Genomic DNA, 19649 nt, shown 5'->3' with positions numbered 1-19649 from the left:
ACTTGTTGAAAAAACGACTGAGGTATAATTGTTAAACTTTGCTTCATCTAAGGTTTGTGCTGATGATATCTTTCATAACAACGATAAAAGCTCCACAACCAAACCAACCGGCTCAAAGAACAAAACTCCACCTAAATTATCTGAGCTACAAATCTTCCATATCACCTAATGAACTGGAACAAACCAACCAACCAGTTTCTGAATCTCACTGGTTCCTCGACTACTATAGTATTTTTTTTATTAAACTTCGACGATAATATTTAAGTACTTTACTAACATGTTTTTGTTACTACTATTAATATTCAGATGTTACGTAACATTTCTGTCTTTTAATTTAAAATCTATTCATCACCATATAAGTATCATAATAATTATTTAAAGCGGTTACTGTTTGGAAAGATTATTCTCTATAAAAAATAATAACTATAAACAGATAAAGGAAATTATTGAAGAAATTTGTTATCTTTTGTGGTAGGACTGTTATTAAAACGATTACGGTTCTTGTTATATCCTAACAAAGAATAAATGAATGGCAACTGCTAGGAATTATTTATGGACTATTAATATACATATATTCTTACTGTATGACTATTAAGTAACTAGATTATATGTGTTTAAATTTCTCTTATTATTAGCTTTCATTTGACCTCGGCTACTATTATACGATTTACTATTCTTAAGTTATTTCCAATTTATTCGTTACAGTCTCCCACAGTCACAGCTACTTTTGGCTTGATTTTGTGTAATGAATATTTTCTATTTTATTGTATGATGAGGTTTAATTTGTTCTTATATAAACTGCCCATGACTGAAACATATAACTCATGCAGTGGGAGCTGAGACTGTGTTCTGAACTCAATGGGTAGGGCAAGACAAGGGGAGCCAATAAGTACTCTGAGTTGACTCTAGGCTGCTCGTACTGGTTAACGCGTCATTGGTTTGGCACAGTGCCAAGGTCATATGAGTCGACGTTTTGATTGGCGATATTGTCTTGTGATAGTTAACAGAACAAAAGACATAACAGTTCCCTTCTAACCTAAAGATAAATTTTGAAGGTGTGACTATAATTATTCCAATAACATCTGAATTTACCATCTTTAAAATAAATGATGTTATTGAGGAACAGGTTTGAAGAGAACAAAGGGGGAAGGTGTGTAAAATCCTCCACTAACGCAGGGTCATGTGTAAATAATAGATTTAAACCAGAGATATTTTGATATTGTTCAGTCTTTTATTTCGTGTCAAATATAGTCCATATAAGTAAATAATTTATGCCTAATAAAATGGTTTAGATCCGTTCATTGTGACTTTGTGTCGGTAAATCAAGTTAATGTGAAGAGTTATCACTTGGACACAAACTCAATTCATTTGATTTCATGTAATCTATCTCACAAATCTATTTACAAATCTATAATATTCTCTAAATTATATGATTTTCCGGTTGTATCTTTAACAAACCGACCATTTATTCTATATCTCAAACTAACGTAAATGTCTACATACAACAATCTTATTTTCAGATTTATCCATATAAATTATGGACACGTGAGGTTATCAATCCAATTGAACAAGGTACCTATCCAGAAATATCATACGATTCTGCATGGACATTGGATTACCTGTTAATTCCATTCAATTATTTATTTTATCACTTCTACTCATTACCCATTATTGAAATAGATAACTATATACGTAAGTTAAATATGAGCAGAGTATAACACAATCAGTTCTTTTTACACTGCATTCATTATATTAAGAACCTGGAATACTTTTTGATAGAAATATATAAATTTAGATAAGGTGAAAATATATCTACAATAGAGATAATTATCTATAAAAAGATAAGTTTGTGAAATTTTTGAAGAGAAGCAACAAGGTTTAGAGGTATCTTTATACGCAATATACTACATTGTCTAAGAGAAAGAAATGTGAACTATTTTAGTTTAATTTCTTACACTCAATATCCTTTTTGGTTAATCCTGATGAAGTACATGCTTCAATTCTGTTTAACGAAGGGAATTTCATCTCAAGGCATTAGATTAAAACATTGGAACTAATACAACTAAGAGCTGTATAGAAGTGTTCATTTAGAAGTTATATATCATCATTAACAAGATTAGGAAAAAACACATGAAATTGGATACTTACAATAGGATAATATGAAATCATGGGATTAAAATTTAGCTTTGTAATCAATGATCATAAAGACATTTTCACTCTTGTGGATAGTGATATGTTCTTAGATATTTGAACAAGTGTAAAACAACAAGTTACGAACATCACTCATTCAATGTTTGGGTTACAAATTCTATATTAGAAAATACTAAACAGTTAATGTCACAACCTGAAATATTCACCGAACTTGGTTTAAATAATTATAATTATCCTTTAAGTTGAAATTCATCAAAACCAAACATGAAACAGTATGGTCATTTTAAAATACTCTTGCTACAATATATTGATATGTATTCATACTAACTTGTGATTAAATTCATTTCTATAGCTGCCAAACATCATTTTAAATGTTAATCTTGCAATAGCTTCGTTTATCAATTGCCCTGATTACCGTTATTACAATAATTCCAAATGGTGTACAATGTCCATATGATGATAAGAAATTGTCGTAACAGTTGAATTAGCACACCACAAATGAGCAAGTACGTAGTGTGAGATGAGTTGGTGAATTAAATAATAGATTTTACCTGGGAAATATATACAAACATGAGGATGGGTCATTAAGAAATTTAAGCCAATAAGCGAAATACATGCGTAGGCATCACATCCACTCAATCATAAACATTGATACAAGAATCGAAATATATGTGTAAAGATCAAGGCAAATTATAAGTAACATCAATAACAGTGTTTAATAGGTTAATTAAATGACAAACACGAACTCAACTGCGTGATCGTGGCTACTAACATTATTGGTAAGTACCTAAAGAAATAAAAACGAATGCAGGTCATCCACCTCAAATCTTTGATCCCTCTCTTGTCCAAGTTAGTGGAGGGAACTAAGTAAATAAAAGAGTTTTATCGTATGTTAACAATAACATGACCTTCTTTTATGACAAGTAGGTGGTTTAAGATATGGACGACTGAAATCAACTAAGTGTCGTAAGACTGATAATATTTTATAAGTCTTATGCGTCAATTTGTACATTCTTTATAAAATATATGGAAAAGCTTAATTATGATAGTGAATGTCTAATGCCGTTAGATCATTCTGGCGTGTTTCAAAGACGTTAGTTAAAATGCATAATAATCAGATGTTAATGACAATAAATGTACGGGTTATAAACATTCAAATTGATTTTGCAAAGACATATGAAATATAATAGAGTTTCCATCAGTTCAAACCCCTATAAAGGCCTTCAAAAACCAAAAAAAACTATTTTATGTTTTAACGTTTTAGCACTACAACTTTTACATGGGTCACGAATCTCTCTTCAAGTTTATAATCCTAATCTTGAAGTAGTACCGAAAGTTATAGAACAACCAACTATCTACATAACTAGATCAGTTCAAACTAAGGAGATATATAGAGAAACAGTAGATATTGAAGATACTGAATATCTTCAAGAAGAACAAATTATAGACGAGGAAGTTGAGTAAGTGAACTGGATAATTAATTCACAAATTTTAATATATCTATTAGTCAAAATTATAGAAATATATTTGTATCCAGAAAACTTGTGTGATATTTCTATTCACTACAGATAAGTAGAAAATAGAATTTAGGATATTTAATTTGGATAAATCTCAACTGTGTGCAATGAATGTTTAGTTAATTTTCAACAATAAATAGCAAGAAAAACACAATAAATCAGTAATTTTATAAATTTCTATGGAAATTGCACCATAACAGAAGTGATCGGAATCAAGAACATTGCTTTAGAACATATATAAGAACTCTCGTCTAAATTAGAGCGAATAATTTCACAGTATTTGAGCGCCGAGTTGATGTAAGACATTAAATAGGAATAATATATATTTGTAAAATCTCAGCGAATGAATTTGTAGTAAATCCAACGTTTCGCCTGACAATCTGGTCCAAGCTTTTTCAAGGAATTATAATCGAACATCAAAATTATCGAACATAAATAGGTACATGGTTCTTCGTTTCATTGTACACTGAATAGATCATCCAATCAACGTTAAAAAAGTCTAAACTAGGTATGTGTAAGAGATATGTGATGTGAAATGATAAGCGTCAATATAACATATTGTATAGAAAACGTAATTGGTGAGATGAGAAATTACATTCACACTATATATTATCTCTTATCGGTGAATTTATAAGAAAAATATACAATTTTTAATATATGATATGAATCATATCTGTCACAGCATGTATAAAATAAAGATAAATAAACAAAATAAAAATATAAAAGGGTGAAATTTGAAGAGTGTAATTTTGAAACTGTATGTATGTGTCATTTTTAATGTTCCAGTTAATTTATAGAGTTGAGATCATGAGTCAATTGAAGCTAGACCACCATGGAAAACCTGGAAGCACTGGACGGCCGTTTCGTCCTATTATGGGACTCCTCAGCAGTGCGCATCCACGAACCCACTCTCGCGGGATTCGAACCCAGGACCTACCAGTTTCGAGCCGAGTTCCAGTTAATTGTTTAACAAATTCCGATAAGACAACTGATTAGAATCATTGAAAGCAATTGTTGTCACTTAGATAATACGAAATAGATAAAAACGTTATGGAGTTCAGGTTTTTACTTATTAATGATTAGCTGCCATGGCACTGCTAATTGTATTCCATCCCTCCTATTAATATTGTTTGGATTAGCCCAAATGTATAGGGCTTCAGCTGTTTGCCTCTCCTTGTAAGAATTGAAATCTTTTTGAAGGATTTTTGTGTGAACGAAATCAATTGTATGACCCGATTCTATCGAGTGTAATGCTATCGCTGATTTGTTCTCCAGTTTCCTTACATCATCTGAGGATTTAGGAATGTGTTTCAAACATTGTTTGTGTTCCTTCACCCTCACATTCACTTGTCTTGATGTTTCACCTACATACGTTGCATTACAGTCACTACTTTTAAATTATTTACCTAATTATATCTCATTTGGTTCCTGATTTGGAGGTCCTTCATGTTCCGTACCATGATTGCTCAAAGATGAGTAGTTTTTAATTAGTTTGAAAAGGTTATTTAGTGCCTCGTGGTTTCAACTGGTTCTTTAGTTGATGTTAGTATGTAATTGTAATTATTTACTAAGGGTGACAGTTGTCAATAAAGTCAGTAGCTATAGTGATATGAATATGTATGATACTGTTGGCATTAAACAGGGATCTTCTATGAAGAGGATGGTAGTGGATATAGAAATGAGAAGTGTTAGAACTTATGAAGTTAATCGATATTAAGTTATAAATTTTGCAATCAGAATTCTGATTAGAATTTTTTTATCTAGTGTCTGACATTTATTCCATAGCCTAACCGCATAGACTTAACTAATTATACTTTCTTACCTGTATGACTAACTTTGAGCTATCTTGAGCTGTACTCCTATTAGTCCGCCCATTCGCAAGTACTCTTCCAACTATCAATCTTGAGTCCGAAGAGAAGTCAGTAAACAAGCTTCTATTATTATTATATTTCAACCAGAGAGCCTAGCTAGCTAATGAAGTTAACAACCGCCTCAAACACTCCTTAGCTTATAAACATGAATTTTCAAACCATATAGCACACTAAATAGGAAATCATACTTTAGGCACAATCATGGAATATGTGGTAGAGAGCAAAGTCAATAGTATATAAATACTTAGTAAAATTAAGGAATAGTAAAATAAGTTGAATATCGTAATATGAATCTCGAAAACTAACGTTGGCTAAATTAGGGATTCTCTTATGCAGAACAGTGTACACATGGTAATTAAACATTATTGATTTCACCAATCAAGCTTAGGGATATCTACAGGTCTGACTGGTTTCATTTAAGAGTCTTTGAAAATCAGGTCTGATATTGTTGTTGTCTACTGAAGGGAAATATAAAGTAGAAAAGATATCTTGGCAGTATTCCGTTCATGGAAAAAACTCCTATCAAACCATATATATATCCACAAATCCTATTAGCAAATAAAAATTAGACGTTTATTTACCAGAACTAGACGCAAAATGAAGGAGTCTTTCTAATATTGTTATCTAGAATAAATAACGTTGGAAAGTCTACATCAATGCATTTGCCAAACTCACAATACGCGAAGTAAGCGTATTACTCATTGAAATAAGTCACAAAACGAATTTATTTATTTCAATATTCAGTCTTTATTTTGTAGCTCTTACAGTTTTTGATTCTATTGAATTCACTTTGTTGGTTCCATGTATTTAATTAGGAATATTGAAGAATTAAGTCCGCCAGCTACCCCAATCGAGGATCCATGGGTACCTTTCAAAAAACTTGCACCATACGAACGATTAATGAAACCATCTTCATTATCTGAACCATTTTGTATTTATATCGATCAATTACGCTTCATGCCAGATAACTCGACAATTTTTAAGGTATTCTCGAGTTACACCATTTAAGTATATAAATATATAAGAATAGTGTTTGTTCTACTGACAATAATGGTAATTCGATATCATAAATATCTGTGTAGGGTAGGTAATATAGAAACAGAAAGAAGATCAGGAGAAAAAGAATAAAATAAAGCAACAAAATTCTGACAGGTTACCTATTTTTTGAAATATATAGTGGTCTAGCAAGACACTGAAACGATCACGATTAAACTATCCGATTTGTAAACAATCTACCCAACGCTCAATTTATTCAAAATTATCAAATCAAAACTTGGTAATGATAGCTATCCGGTTTGTATACACAATGCCTCCAAACGTTTGCTCTTGAATTAATAATCTTTTAAATAATCTCAAAGTCTTAAATTATAGTAGAAATAAAGAGATGAATATTTGGCTTCATGTGTGATTTATAATATCAAGCAATAATGACAGAATGGGCCTCATAAGATGATTTCCATAAGTTGGAGCTTATCAACGATGATTTGCTGAAATCCTAGTTGTATTTTCTTGGTGTACAAAATAAAGTCTAACACCTAGATGTATTGTTCATCTATCTGACTGTCACTACTACATCCACGAATAACAAATTATGTAAAGGAAAAAGAGCGAGATCAGGAGTGAGGCTTTATTGTCGAAATTCAAATAATAAAGTTTACAAATCACGCATATTTATATGCCGCTAAATTAATAATAACTCACGCTCAATGATCTGGGTTCGAGGAATAATTCCCTAGTACATTATAAACCAGTCACAGTTACCTCTCACCATGTAAACTTTACCTAATATATTATATCTGTCCAACATTGCCGATTATGTCATCTAGCTGATGTCATTATACTCTTGTTTGAACAAAGAAAATTGGTTCATGAACTTAATAGTCATCAAGTAAGTCATTCCGAAACTGTACAATGTAGTCATTATTTTCAGAGCTTTTATTTTGCCGTAAATTTTAAAATTAAGGGATAAAAGCTTTCCAGACAAGAAGCTTGACTCATATTACTATGATACAACAATCAGAAAATAAACAAGTCTTATAGTCATGATATTAAATGTTAAATTAAGATTTCAACAAAGAAATCACTTTTCTATATGATTATCTTCCCTGATGAAAGTTTAAAGTCATAAATATGAAAATATCTAATACATATGCACTCGTTTATCAACATACTCATGATTTAGTATATTTATTTGTCGTACGTCATAACACTCAGGAATCCGGTCATGTTTTATTTACACTAGAAATTTGCATATTGTTATAACTTGTGACCACCTGCATACCCTGTTAATGTATAACGTGATAATACTTTCAATTAGAGGGCAGTGAATTATCGATCGGATCAATGACACACGAAACTCGTACGAGCAGTCTAGAGTACTTGTCGGTCTGCTTTCTGCCTAGCTTAGCCAGTTAAGTCCACAACACCAATAACAGCCTCTGGGATATGAATCATTTATTTCTAACATACTGGGTTTATATACCAAACGGACAGACCATATCACACCATAAAATAGAAAATAACATTTGTACAAGATTTAGCCAAATTTGGGAGTGAGTAAGGGAAATAGTAATTGATAGACAGGGCATAATTCAAGAATGGTGAATCGTATAATAATAGTCCATGGACCAAAATAAAGCTTATAGTATGAGGAACATGAATATGAATAGTTTAGTTAGTTAACAACTATACGACAAAATATACGCATAGTATTGGTCCATAAATGGATCTCAGAAGTTACCATTCATAATTCTTATTGGGACATAACATATTTGTAAACTGAGAATGGAATAATCTAAAGAGTAAAAATAATTCCTTAATCTAATTAATATTTTGTTAATTTGAAATCATTAAAGAAAACATAAATGTTAGTTAAAATGTAGGATTAAAGATTATAATATCATTGGATAATTGACTGTTGTCTTATGCACACATTAAAGTATAGATAATAAGATTAATGAACTACAGAATTTGATATATCTGTCTGATTTACTTTAAGTTGAAATCTAGATTGAATGATAACTATTCAGCAGTGTATAACTGAAAACAGTCATTCAATTCTCGATGTTCTCAAATGTTTTTTAAGCTGTTTGTCACAATGCTGTTATAAGTCTATGCTTACTTACTTATGCCTATTACCCCTCGTGAAGGAGTATAGGCCACCCACCAGTATTCTCCATTCAACCCTGTCCTGGGCAATCCTTTCCAGTTGTTATTCATCCTCTTCATATGTGCTTCAATCTCCCGGCGTAATGCGTTATTTGACCTTCCTGTTTTCCGCTTACCTTTGAGATTCCAAGTTAGGGCTTGCCTTGTGATGCACTTCGGTGATTTCCTTCGTGTATATCCGATCCACTTCTAGTGCCTTTTCCTAATTTCCTCTCTAACTGAAAGTTGGTTTGTCCTCTCCCATAAAGCGCTGTTGCTGATAGTATCCGGCCAGTGAATGTTGAGTATTTTGCGTAAACAACTGTTTATAAATACTTGTACCTTCTTGACGATGGATGTAGTAGTTCTCCACGTTTCAGCTCCGTACAGTAGGACTGTACAAGTCTGTAGAAATGATAAAATAATTTTAAACCCCTTATCCTTTTATCTTTGAACTTGTATTACATTTCTATTTACAGGTTACTGGTCGGTTATTAAACACAAAATACGATGAGGAACTATTGGATATCTTAACTGTACCAGAAGAAAACCTTGATATAAGAGAGACTAGTAGATCACCAGTTTTTTCTCCAAATCAACGTTTTATTGTTAATCTTAGTCAAAATAAAACTTTATCCCAGAATTCTTTATTATTTCTAAGAGTGTATACACTTACACTTACAAATCTAGAATATGTAGTTATTGGAAACGTTCTACTGAAGTTATTCAATTCAAATGTAAGTTTTGTTTTATTTCATTATGAAACAAAATTTATGCATCTGTAGTACAGTATTTCGCTACAAAAACAACTGAATAATAAGAATTTATTGAAAAGCCTTTACAACAGGTTTAGTGTAATTAAAACGTATGCGTTTTAGTTTAACGTTGGTTGAACACATGTAATTCAATTATGTTGAATGCTTAGCCTGGAAATATACACACATTTCTCCATGAATCCTACAAGTTGTTTAACTGTATCAAAGTTGTCATGAAATTGATTTTGGAAACTTAGAACAAGTAGTAAATAATTTTGTTATAGATAAGATTAATTTTGTTTGTTAAGTAGATTATATCCATTTTTGTGAACAAAACAATACTGAGTCACTTAAACTGGTGGTTATATTGCAACCCTTTCGATAGAATTCGATCAACACTAAGAAAGATTTGACATATATGATACTGGTCCCCACCCAGTAATCAATCAATTGATATAGACTTACACTTAGTATCGCATTCAACATTTAGTAAATTAGCATGACTTTCTTCAATTTCAACATTAGTTTATGTAACTACGATTATCTTGTTGCATAATATTCGTCGCATCAAAGTTTAATTTATTTATCAGATCATAGTCTCAGTTAGACATAAAGTTGGCTCCTACTATGAACACCTAACTACTACATGCTTTCACAAAAGTCAAAACTGAAAAGAACTTATTTAATTTCATCTATTCCTAATATTCTTTCAACCTAGTGAAAATGAGGACACTGATCTGATTCACTGGATCAGTTAAGCAACATAATTTTAGATAAAAATATATCAGTTTGATTTTTACAAACATATTACGACAAATCTATAGAATACAAGCCTATAAAAGTAATAGATTTTTCCATTCTAATAGTCCTCTTTAATGGCCAGTAATTCTTATGGTTTATGAGCCATTGTTACTAACACATTCAGATAATCCCGTTTAATGGTTATTTCACTTACAGATATCGAAGGCCTAAAAAGCTATTCCTTATCAGTTTGTGGTTATCATCTTAGAATCAGGCGACCGCTCAAAGAATTTGATCTAATCACATGTGGTGTTTACTTTAGACATCTTAAATCTGATGAAGAAGAAAATTTTTAGTACAAAACCCACCACAAGTAACACATAGAGTCTGACCGTAATGAATCAATTTATAAATTACCGAAAATCCTTATGAAAATGACAGCTGTGGCTAAACTACCGACCATCAATTAAATTTTTGTATTGAACACTATTGATCATAGAATAACTGAAGGTTTAAATTAAAAATTATAGACCAAGTTAAGTTGAAAAGGATTTGAAAATGTGTCATTGATAATCCTATTCAAAACAGTAATGCATATGCATAGTTTAATGTTTTACGATGAACATAATTCACTAAATGGTAAATACATTCTATACGGTCCTTGATTCTATTCTGTTTATTTCTACGTTTGATTCTTTACTTTCATCACAGGGTCTACTTAACATTGGTGGGCATCAACTTAGATTAAGATGTGGAGTACCAAAACCAATATCTCAGAATATAAATAATAATGAAGTATTTTATCAAGATGATTCACTAAATAATGTACCTTATATACATTGTTCAACAATTCTTGTTCGTCTTTTACCTTATACAGAGGTAATCAGTAACCCATATTTATTTCACAACTCTTTTTGTTTTGAATATTACCTGTGTTTTTTCTTATAGGCAGATATCTCATTGCTAGTGATAGTACCACTTAACTTTTTAATAAGATGTTTGAGGATAAATATGTAAATATGGGCTATGTTCACAGTTTAATTCACAAATTATTTTGTAGATTTTGAATTATAAAACCTCGGGAGGGTTAAATAATTCACACTGTATGTAAATAACAATGTACTGTCCCTAATTATTTCTCTGAAAAACGTTTTATGTATTTTAGGAGCCATTACCTCAACCGGAATACAGATTTAGATCATATCGTTCAGCTGAATCTACTCCGACAAATTTTGAATGGGTTTTATATCATCAATTCCAGTCTGATGAAAACAGGAAAAAAGGCATACGCAGTATGGTGAAAATGATTTTACGGCGGGAGGGTGAATTCGACAAATCTTCAGGTAAATATAAATAATGAAATAATAATCTCTGATATTTTTGATTCTATGAATTAACTTAATTTTTAAGACATTTGATTTTCTATTTGAAAATTAAGTATGATGAAAAATGGATCACTGATTAGTTAGAACAGATGGGTTTCATCAATTCATCTTCTCAATTACTCATATAATAATCCGAATAATTAATTGTTGTTATGTCTGTGTCCCGTAACCGTCCTCACTGTTATGTATGTATAGCTTTTATCATGTAGGTATTGGCTCTGTTGTACCGCTGTCATATTGCTTATACCTGGGAAACGGGATCTATTATAACTCCTATGACTTAAAATGAAAATATATAGGTTGGTATAAGATTTATTGACTCTCCAAAATACGATCCCATAACAAGTCATCATATGAATATCTAAAAAGATTGTTACTTATGTAAAAATTTGAAATGTAAGCTCATGACACTATATCCACAGGAATAATTGTTTAAATAGTTATAATATTCAAAGACATTCCCGGTTGACTTATATGATTATCTAAATTGTCCAGTCTATGTTCTAACACCTTCAACAATATTTCCAATAATGATCAGTGTACAGAAATGTAGAGATACTTTCCAGTGTTTTTCTTTTTTCCATAACTTGTAATCATCTAGAACAAAATGACTTCTTAACTCCTGATTATCTATATCGTTACACTCTTCAACGATTGTCAATTAAAAGAAATACAACAGCAAATGGTACACCAAACCAAATGATTTCAGCGTTTCCATTTTTCTATCGTGTAAATGACGGTTTTCTATTAAGTTTAAAGGACGCTAAGGGTTTGACAGTAAAAGGTAAGCAGCAGAATTATTTTATGTTCAATTAAAATTAAGTGTATATCTACGTTCTGGAAAATAATTTAAGTAATCTAACATGGGAATGATCTTGTAACATTTTTTTCATTTAACATGGGACTAAAGCTTAACACATTTAGTTTCTCCGTAGTTTACATCACCAACTAATCTTAGTTAGACTACCATTGAATACATGGAAGCATTGAACGATTGTCTCATCCTAGTATGGGACTCTTCAATGACCCCGTATCTATATATCCGTGGAATATTTGTGAAAATTTTAGTAACTGAAATTAAACACCTTCAATGATTTGTCTAATGGTCCAGTTTTAGCTTCATTAAGGGAGATAGTCATAACGATCAATAATATTAGGATGAGTTGAATTCATTTAATTTTGTGTAAGACATATAAAGCAATTTATTGCATTAATGGTTACTAATAATAATTGGTTTCGTAAACCACACAACTTAACCATATGTGGTCTAAAACTATGGTCAGGAGCATAACATTAACCCTTTATATGATTAAGGTGAAAGAAATATACAGCAAAAACTTGGACTTTTTGATGTATTAAGTCAGAAATAAGTGAAGATACACACTGTTATGAATGTATCTATTTAAGAAATAAAACATTAGTTCAACAAAGGAACCCCTTTCAAGCTTTATTTTGGTCCATGGACTATTATTACACGATTTACTGTTCGTAAGTTATGTCCAGTCTATTAATTACAGTCTCCCACAATCACAGTCCCATTTGGCTGGATCTTATACAAATCTTATTTTCTATTTTATGGTGTAATATGGTCTGTTTGGTTTGTATATAAACCCAGTATGCTTGAAATATATGATTCATATCGCGGAGGCTGAGATTGGTGTTCTGAACTCAGCAGGCAGGGCTAGGCAGGAAGAAGGACTGACAAGTACTCTAGACTACTCATACAGGTTTATGCGTCATTGGTCTGGTCGATAAGTCACTGTTCTCTAATTGGCGGTATCATTACATTATACAATAATAGGGGACAAGGCAACAAGTTATGACATTCACGTTATTAAACTGTCTAAAATGAATTTTTAAAATCCTCTATTGAAAACAGTCAAGTTAATTGAATTGATCTAAATGACTTTCACGACTATTTGGGGTGCTCTATGAATATCAATGTAAACTTAAGTTGATATTAAGAACATACATTGATGGAAGAAAACAATAGTCAAACTCATTTAAAGAGTTCATATTCACAGACTTGCACTGTTCAATATATTTATTGTGACTTAAGCTTATGTTTATTTTATACGTGTATATATTTAAGTTTAGTACATAAATATCCATTACCAAAATTTCATTCAGAAGGAGACTATATTTTTGGGTTGGCTAAAGTTATACGAGGCTCTGATACTAGTCTTATGCCAGTTAACAAATTTTATGGTTTTGGCAGTGATGATGATTTGTTATTCGACAAATTTGATCCAACAATGTCTCTTGAAAATCCTAAATGGGAAGATGCACCTCAAGTAAGTATGTGATAGTTTCATATAAGCCTACGTAAATTTATTCATGTTTGGACAGCATGTGATAATTATTTCACGTTTGCTCTATACTTATTCTCGGAAGTAATTGAGACTATCTACCCATTTACATTTCTGCTAGTTGAGCTCGTCAGTGTGTGCTTGTCTGCGCCTATCTTAAAAAAAATCTTATCCATAGCTCATTAAAACTATTTTATCTAAGACAAATCAATTCAGTGATTTGCCTGGTGATCAATCCATGTTGTTTTCATACATACATTCTTTCCTTCTGTCATGTATGAAATTTACATATCCCCAACATGCTTTGTATCAGACTTTTAAATATGGCGCTAAGTGTGGTTATATGAGAAGTGAATTGGAATCTATGTTCCTTTTTAGCCAGATGCGCTACCATATGTATCACATCATTTCTCGTATTCTTCATTTCTAGTTGAGTTAGATAACAAAACAGAAAGTAAAATTACGTAAAGAATAATTATTAAAATAAGAGACGATTTAGTCATAAAACCAAACCATTTCATATAAGTGATGGCTAAAAGCAAAGAACATACAAGAGATCGTATTTTTAATGACTATTTAGACCCTAAGTTTATAAAGTCGTAAAATTTTACTAAAATAGTATGGAGTATAAATGTAAACTTTTCGAAAGGATTCTTCTGTCATATACATCGAAAATAGGGTGCTTCTTATCCATTACGATTTAAATGCTTCAAAAAGTATATCATGACCAAAGCTAAAGGGTCATAAAAAGGGTTAAGAAAAAACACTGTCAAGTAATGGATTACAGTCAGTGGAGTTAAGATCGAACGGAAGAAATATTATGTCAGGGCCATTGTAACAATTAAGAGTGAATTAGAGAGGAAGAAGACGGAGTAAAGATGAACAAGAAAATAGAGTTCGGAACTCGCAATACTCATTCAGCTTGCCAAGTAAATTATAGAACTAAATATTGTTTCTGAAATATATAACTGATTTTCCCAGACTCTCCTACAGTAATTCTTTCACTTTGATTTTTTAGCTTACTAAACCATACTACGATTCGAATGCATTACTAATCATACAAATATTTAGAGTGCCTTTAGTATTCACTATTGGTGGATCAATAAATATAACCAAATCAGGCAACTGGTTCACTCCACAATTGGTTTCTCGAAATCCGAACAAACGACAAATCACTAAATTACGAAGGATACATTTGATTAGTTGGTCGTTCTTACGTCTGTTTGATTGGTAAACAAATATCCCATGCTATTTATTCATTACTCACTGTACATTTCGTTTTTTAAAAACTGAAGAATTACAGCTCAAGTAGATGATTTTAATGTTGTATCGTTTTCTGAGCTGGATATTATGATCGTGAAGGTCCTACTGTTCTGCTAAACTACATCATCAGCACAAATTTTAAGTAGAAGAATGGTATTCGAATTTCTTCACATATAACTGACAGCTTGTTCTGTTGAACTTCAACTCGATTGATTATTGTTGAACTTCAACATGCCGTTATCTGCATTCATAATTGATAGTATTTTGCTTCACTTATGTTTTGTTCTACTTTGAAAAAAGTGGTAAAGATGAAACCTTGGATTCTAAACATCTCAATACATTTCCAGTAACAGAATTTCAGTTGTAGGCGTAACTCAATTTAGTCAACGATAAAAAATAACTAATTAGAAAATAGGAATTTTAAATTGTGAAATAAGACAAAGACAATATAGTTTGAAAGCGACTTTTTGTCAAATGTAGGATTACTTAGGTCACCGTTTCAACTACATTTGGTTTTTTATATTCCATCAGTTAAAAATTAGTATTTTAAACAAACTAGAACTATAGGACAACCCTTAGTCTGAACATTTTAAGACAAGAAAGATATATAAAGAAGCACCATCGCACTACAACTATTCTCATAAATGTATTGCTGACTTTGATAGAAATAGGAAGAACAATGATTGAAGCGGTAGCCTACCCGACAATTAACATCTGTGAAGTGATTATACAGTAAGTTAAACCATAGAAGTAGAAGATAAATTGAAGAGAAACTGACACTTGATATGGCTTAATACAAGGAAAAATTCGAACATTGTTGCAAGATGAATATCTTTTTCACCGTCCAAAATAAAAAATCTCCTCATTTTCTGAACTACGATATTCGCATGCGCTGACTATTCGTTAGTGAAAATCATAAGGAATTAATGCCAAACGAAAGTTGGAGTGAACTGATACAAATGAAATATCACACTGAAATAGTATAAATCTAATTGTTATACAAATGAATCGTTACACTAAACAATAATGATATGATCTCATACTTGACCCCTACCCACTTAAAAAAAGTTTGATTATTTTTTATTATTTGGATTAAATTACTTAATATTTTCAGGGGTTTTTTACGTAATGGAACGCATAAACTTTGTCTTCTCAAACCCCCAATTCGTTTAAGAACATTGCATAAAATACAAAATAAAGACGAAGAAAAGTCAGTCATGCTAAGATCAGATAGTTTTCTGGTAAGTGTTTGGTGATGATTATTAATATGAAGAACATAATATATAGTGTATGTTCAATGTATATCATCAGTTACTAACTTAGAAATAGTATCAATTATGTGGTATTAGAAGCCTAAAATTCATAAAAACCCACCAACATTAAGTAGTCACACCATGGATCGATTATTCAAACTTATCTGATACCTTGCTTTGCTCATGATCATTGAGTGATCGGTTTTCTTTGACCGGAAAAAGTTTTTGTGAAATTAAATTTAATAAAGAGTTGAACTACCAAATATCAATAACCACCTGGACACCACTATTAACCGCAATCCAAATGTAATAAAACTTATAAATACAAGGTGATATTGAACTAATCCTTTAAGGATGAACATATGCTAATAGAAGTTGACTGGGTATAGTGTTTAACATCAATAACTAGGAATCCCAGCACCTTACGTGCATAAATCCATACCCCTTAAATGAGGTGTCTACTAGGTAATGCATTGAAGTTTTTAGTGAGATACTGAGTTCAATTCTTAATTTTAACTTCAGAGTTGGGATTGAGGTGCAACCACCTGATAAGTACTGAAGAAAACGTACACCCTTTACTCCACTACTGGTCACAAGTCAAATCCAATGACACTGGATAGTTTCGAAATGATATTACAAAGTGAATATTAAAAGCAGCATAGTCATTCCCGTCTTCGTACGTAAACAGATTTCCTAGAATTTTTAAATCCATAGAAAATATACTTTCACATCAGTAGTAAGCAAAGATGAAACTCCTAAATCGAAATTTATGCAAAATTTAATCAAATTTTAGTAGTGAATTCATATTGGTTTGTTGTTTTTTCTTAGGAAAATGCAAGTCTCACTATACAGTTACAAAGTGCTCGCTTTCTAGATTTTTCCGAAGAATTAAAAATAGATCAGCAGGTAAGTCTATAACAGAAGGGAAAATTGAGTAAGAAATAGATTTTCTACGTTAAAATTATTTTTGGAAATAAATTTAAATCCTTTTTCCATTCTTTAACTATCATTGCCACACATTATGAACTGAACAAGGATTTATTAAAACAATTACAATATTAGCTAGTAAGAAATAATGAGATTGTTCTAGCTAATCAGTGATCTTAGATACCTACTCATGAAAGTCTCAACCTTTAAACCAAGACTTTACTAGCAACTATTTAACGGCTAAATTTATTGATCAAATCTTTCGTTAATAATCTAGTTACTATTGTACATTTGTTTACCTTATGCTAAAACGCTTATACATACCGAACAATTAGTCGTTTCACAACTGTTCATATATGTTTACTTTTGATTACTCAGCCATATCATTCTCATATTCCAAACAACGAACATGATACAGTAGATGAATACGAAAATAATAATCAACAAATGAAAGTGTCCAGCAGGACTAACTTAGATGCAATGGCGGAATTCAGAGCTAAATCCGATACAAATTGGCTTCAACAAGGAGAAATCGGAAGTGATAAACTTTACGCAGAAATTCATGCGTTTCTCAAGAATCAATTGGTAAGTTGGTGCTACAAAATATTAAGTTATTGAAGAGATTAAGTGATTGTGAATTATAGTCTATGCCTTGATGAGAAGAAATATAGGCCAGGTTGGATTAGATTAATCTTTATTTTTTATCGTAAAAATATTCACTAAAATACACATTGGCTAAGTTTAGACAGAATTAGTTAAATTAGGTCACAAGCCAGCCGAGTCTGAGTAGTTATTAATTTACAAACTTATCTGATAGGTTAACCTAACAAAGTTGTTTTTTATAGATAATAATGAGGTCGTGATCAAGACAAATAACTGTACAGTACCATTAGATTCTATGGTTATAAACTTATAGTATTGATTTAAAGGTATTGTCAGGTCTGAGACAAATGTATTTGTAATGTAATTGTAATAAATGTAGATAATGTACATTGATAAAAATAATTATGTAGTCCATACCCCATATCAAATTTAAGTTCAGTGACTGTGCAATGTATAAAGTTCTATGAAGTAAGAGATAATGAAAGTGCAGTAGTGTAAAGCTAATTAAATAACAGAAACTTTAGATATGAACAGGATGAGAGGATACGGACAAGAGGTTAATATAGCTAATTCGTTATTGATAATTGAATTATTCTGCTTCTTTTAAGCACCGAAATTTCTATATTTTTATCTGTATGGTTAGTTCTACTTTTTATGGGGGCTTTAAAGCTTTAGTCAGATTTCTATTAACACAACAGATTGTTTGAGATGGGTGATAAATGTTTTTCCTATGGCAAGTTTAAACTATGGAAATAAGTATATGCAAATATGTGCTTAGAATTTAAACATTTCACTAATTCGAGAAGCAGTGAATATTCAGCAAGTTACATGAAGGCACAAGATCTGTCGTTTTCAGATTCCACTCTATTATGTGATAGAACTCAAGTAAATTCGTAACGTTTTTGACAACTAAATCCTAATTGTGTTTATGTAATATTCTGAAAATGTTAAAAGTCAGCTACTTTTGATTTCAGTCATGTGAATTTTTATTATTTTCTAGTATTCTGCTATAATTGCAAAAAAAATCTTACTCTTATCTTACAGGCAAGTTGTTCATCTAAAAAAGAATACATACCACTATTTTTTTCCCGGATCTAATTATGATGAATACAATGAAATTTGATCATTGAATGTATTACGAATAACATATGTAATTCATTGAATAAATTACTATGTATAAAAGCCCACTACTTTTAATGTTTTAATAAGTTCCAAAAAACTTTAGATCTTTGACTATAGTATCAGTCATGTATTCAGACGAAGAGACTTTAATTTATGAACAAATCAATAAAATTATGAATAGCAAGTCGGGCATTTTTGCGCAAACTTCATTTATCCATGTAGTTGAACAGTATTTTGGGATTATAGAAGATATCAGTTTGTGATGAAAACCTTGTTTTAATTCCTCATCCTAAATTATAACTCTAAATCCTAATTCTAATTCCTCAAACAAATTTATAACCCTCTTTTCACCTTAGTAAGCAGGTGAGCTGTATCAAGGTCACTTTAGCGTCGCCCGAAAATCGTCCATAATTTATAGTCTCCCAAATAAATGTTTAGGTAAGTACGTATAGTCCAGTTTAACATAAATTTTTATTTTGATGGTTTAGCTTGTTAAAATGTTTCGAAGACGCGATTCAGTGTAAAAAACGCCAAGAACTATGGAGTCTAGGCACGGGACGAAGTAGCTAGTTATTTAGCTTGTATGATTTACCTGTGACATTTTA

At 31.2% G+C, this 19649-nt stretch overlaps 1 protein-coding gene across 1 annotated transcript in view; it reads left to right on the top strand.

The window, feature by feature from the left end:
* The window catches only part of Smp_196900 (hypothetical protein), a gene marked incomplete at both ends in the record, with an annotated part of 41747 nt that extends 22702 nt beyond the window's left edge, over positions 1-19045 (top strand). The window contains 13 exons of the mRNA XM_018794816.1: positions 1521-1692; positions 3416-3611; positions 6355-6523; positions 9166-9423; positions 10894-11061; positions 11348-11525; positions 12169-12351; positions 13698-13861; positions 14895-15106; positions 16254-16380; positions 17221-17298; positions 17698-17904; positions 18923-19045. Coding sequence (XP_018649191.1) covers positions 1521-1692; positions 3416-3611; positions 6355-6523; positions 9166-9423; positions 10894-11061; positions 11348-11525; positions 12169-12351; positions 13698-13861; positions 14895-15106; positions 16254-16380; positions 17221-17298; positions 17698-17904; positions 18923-19045 — 2235 coding nt within the window. The remainder of the gene's footprint in view (positions 1-1520; positions 1693-3415; positions 3612-6354; positions 6524-9165; positions 9424-10893; positions 11062-11347; positions 11526-12168; positions 12352-13697; positions 13862-14894; positions 15107-16253; positions 16381-17220; positions 17299-17697; positions 17905-18922) is intronic.
* Positions 19046-19649: the final 604 nt, after the last annotated feature.

This window comes from Schistosoma mansoni, chromosome 1, assembly GCF_000237925.1.
Source record: "Schistosoma mansoni strain Puerto Rico chromosome 1, complete genome".
NCBI classification, from domain to species: Eukaryota; Metazoa; Platyhelminthes; class Trematoda; order Strigeidida; family Schistosomatidae; genus Schistosoma; species Schistosoma mansoni.
Note: the sequence above shows the minus strand (reverse complement) of the source record. Positions and strands in the feature narration are given on the sequence as shown.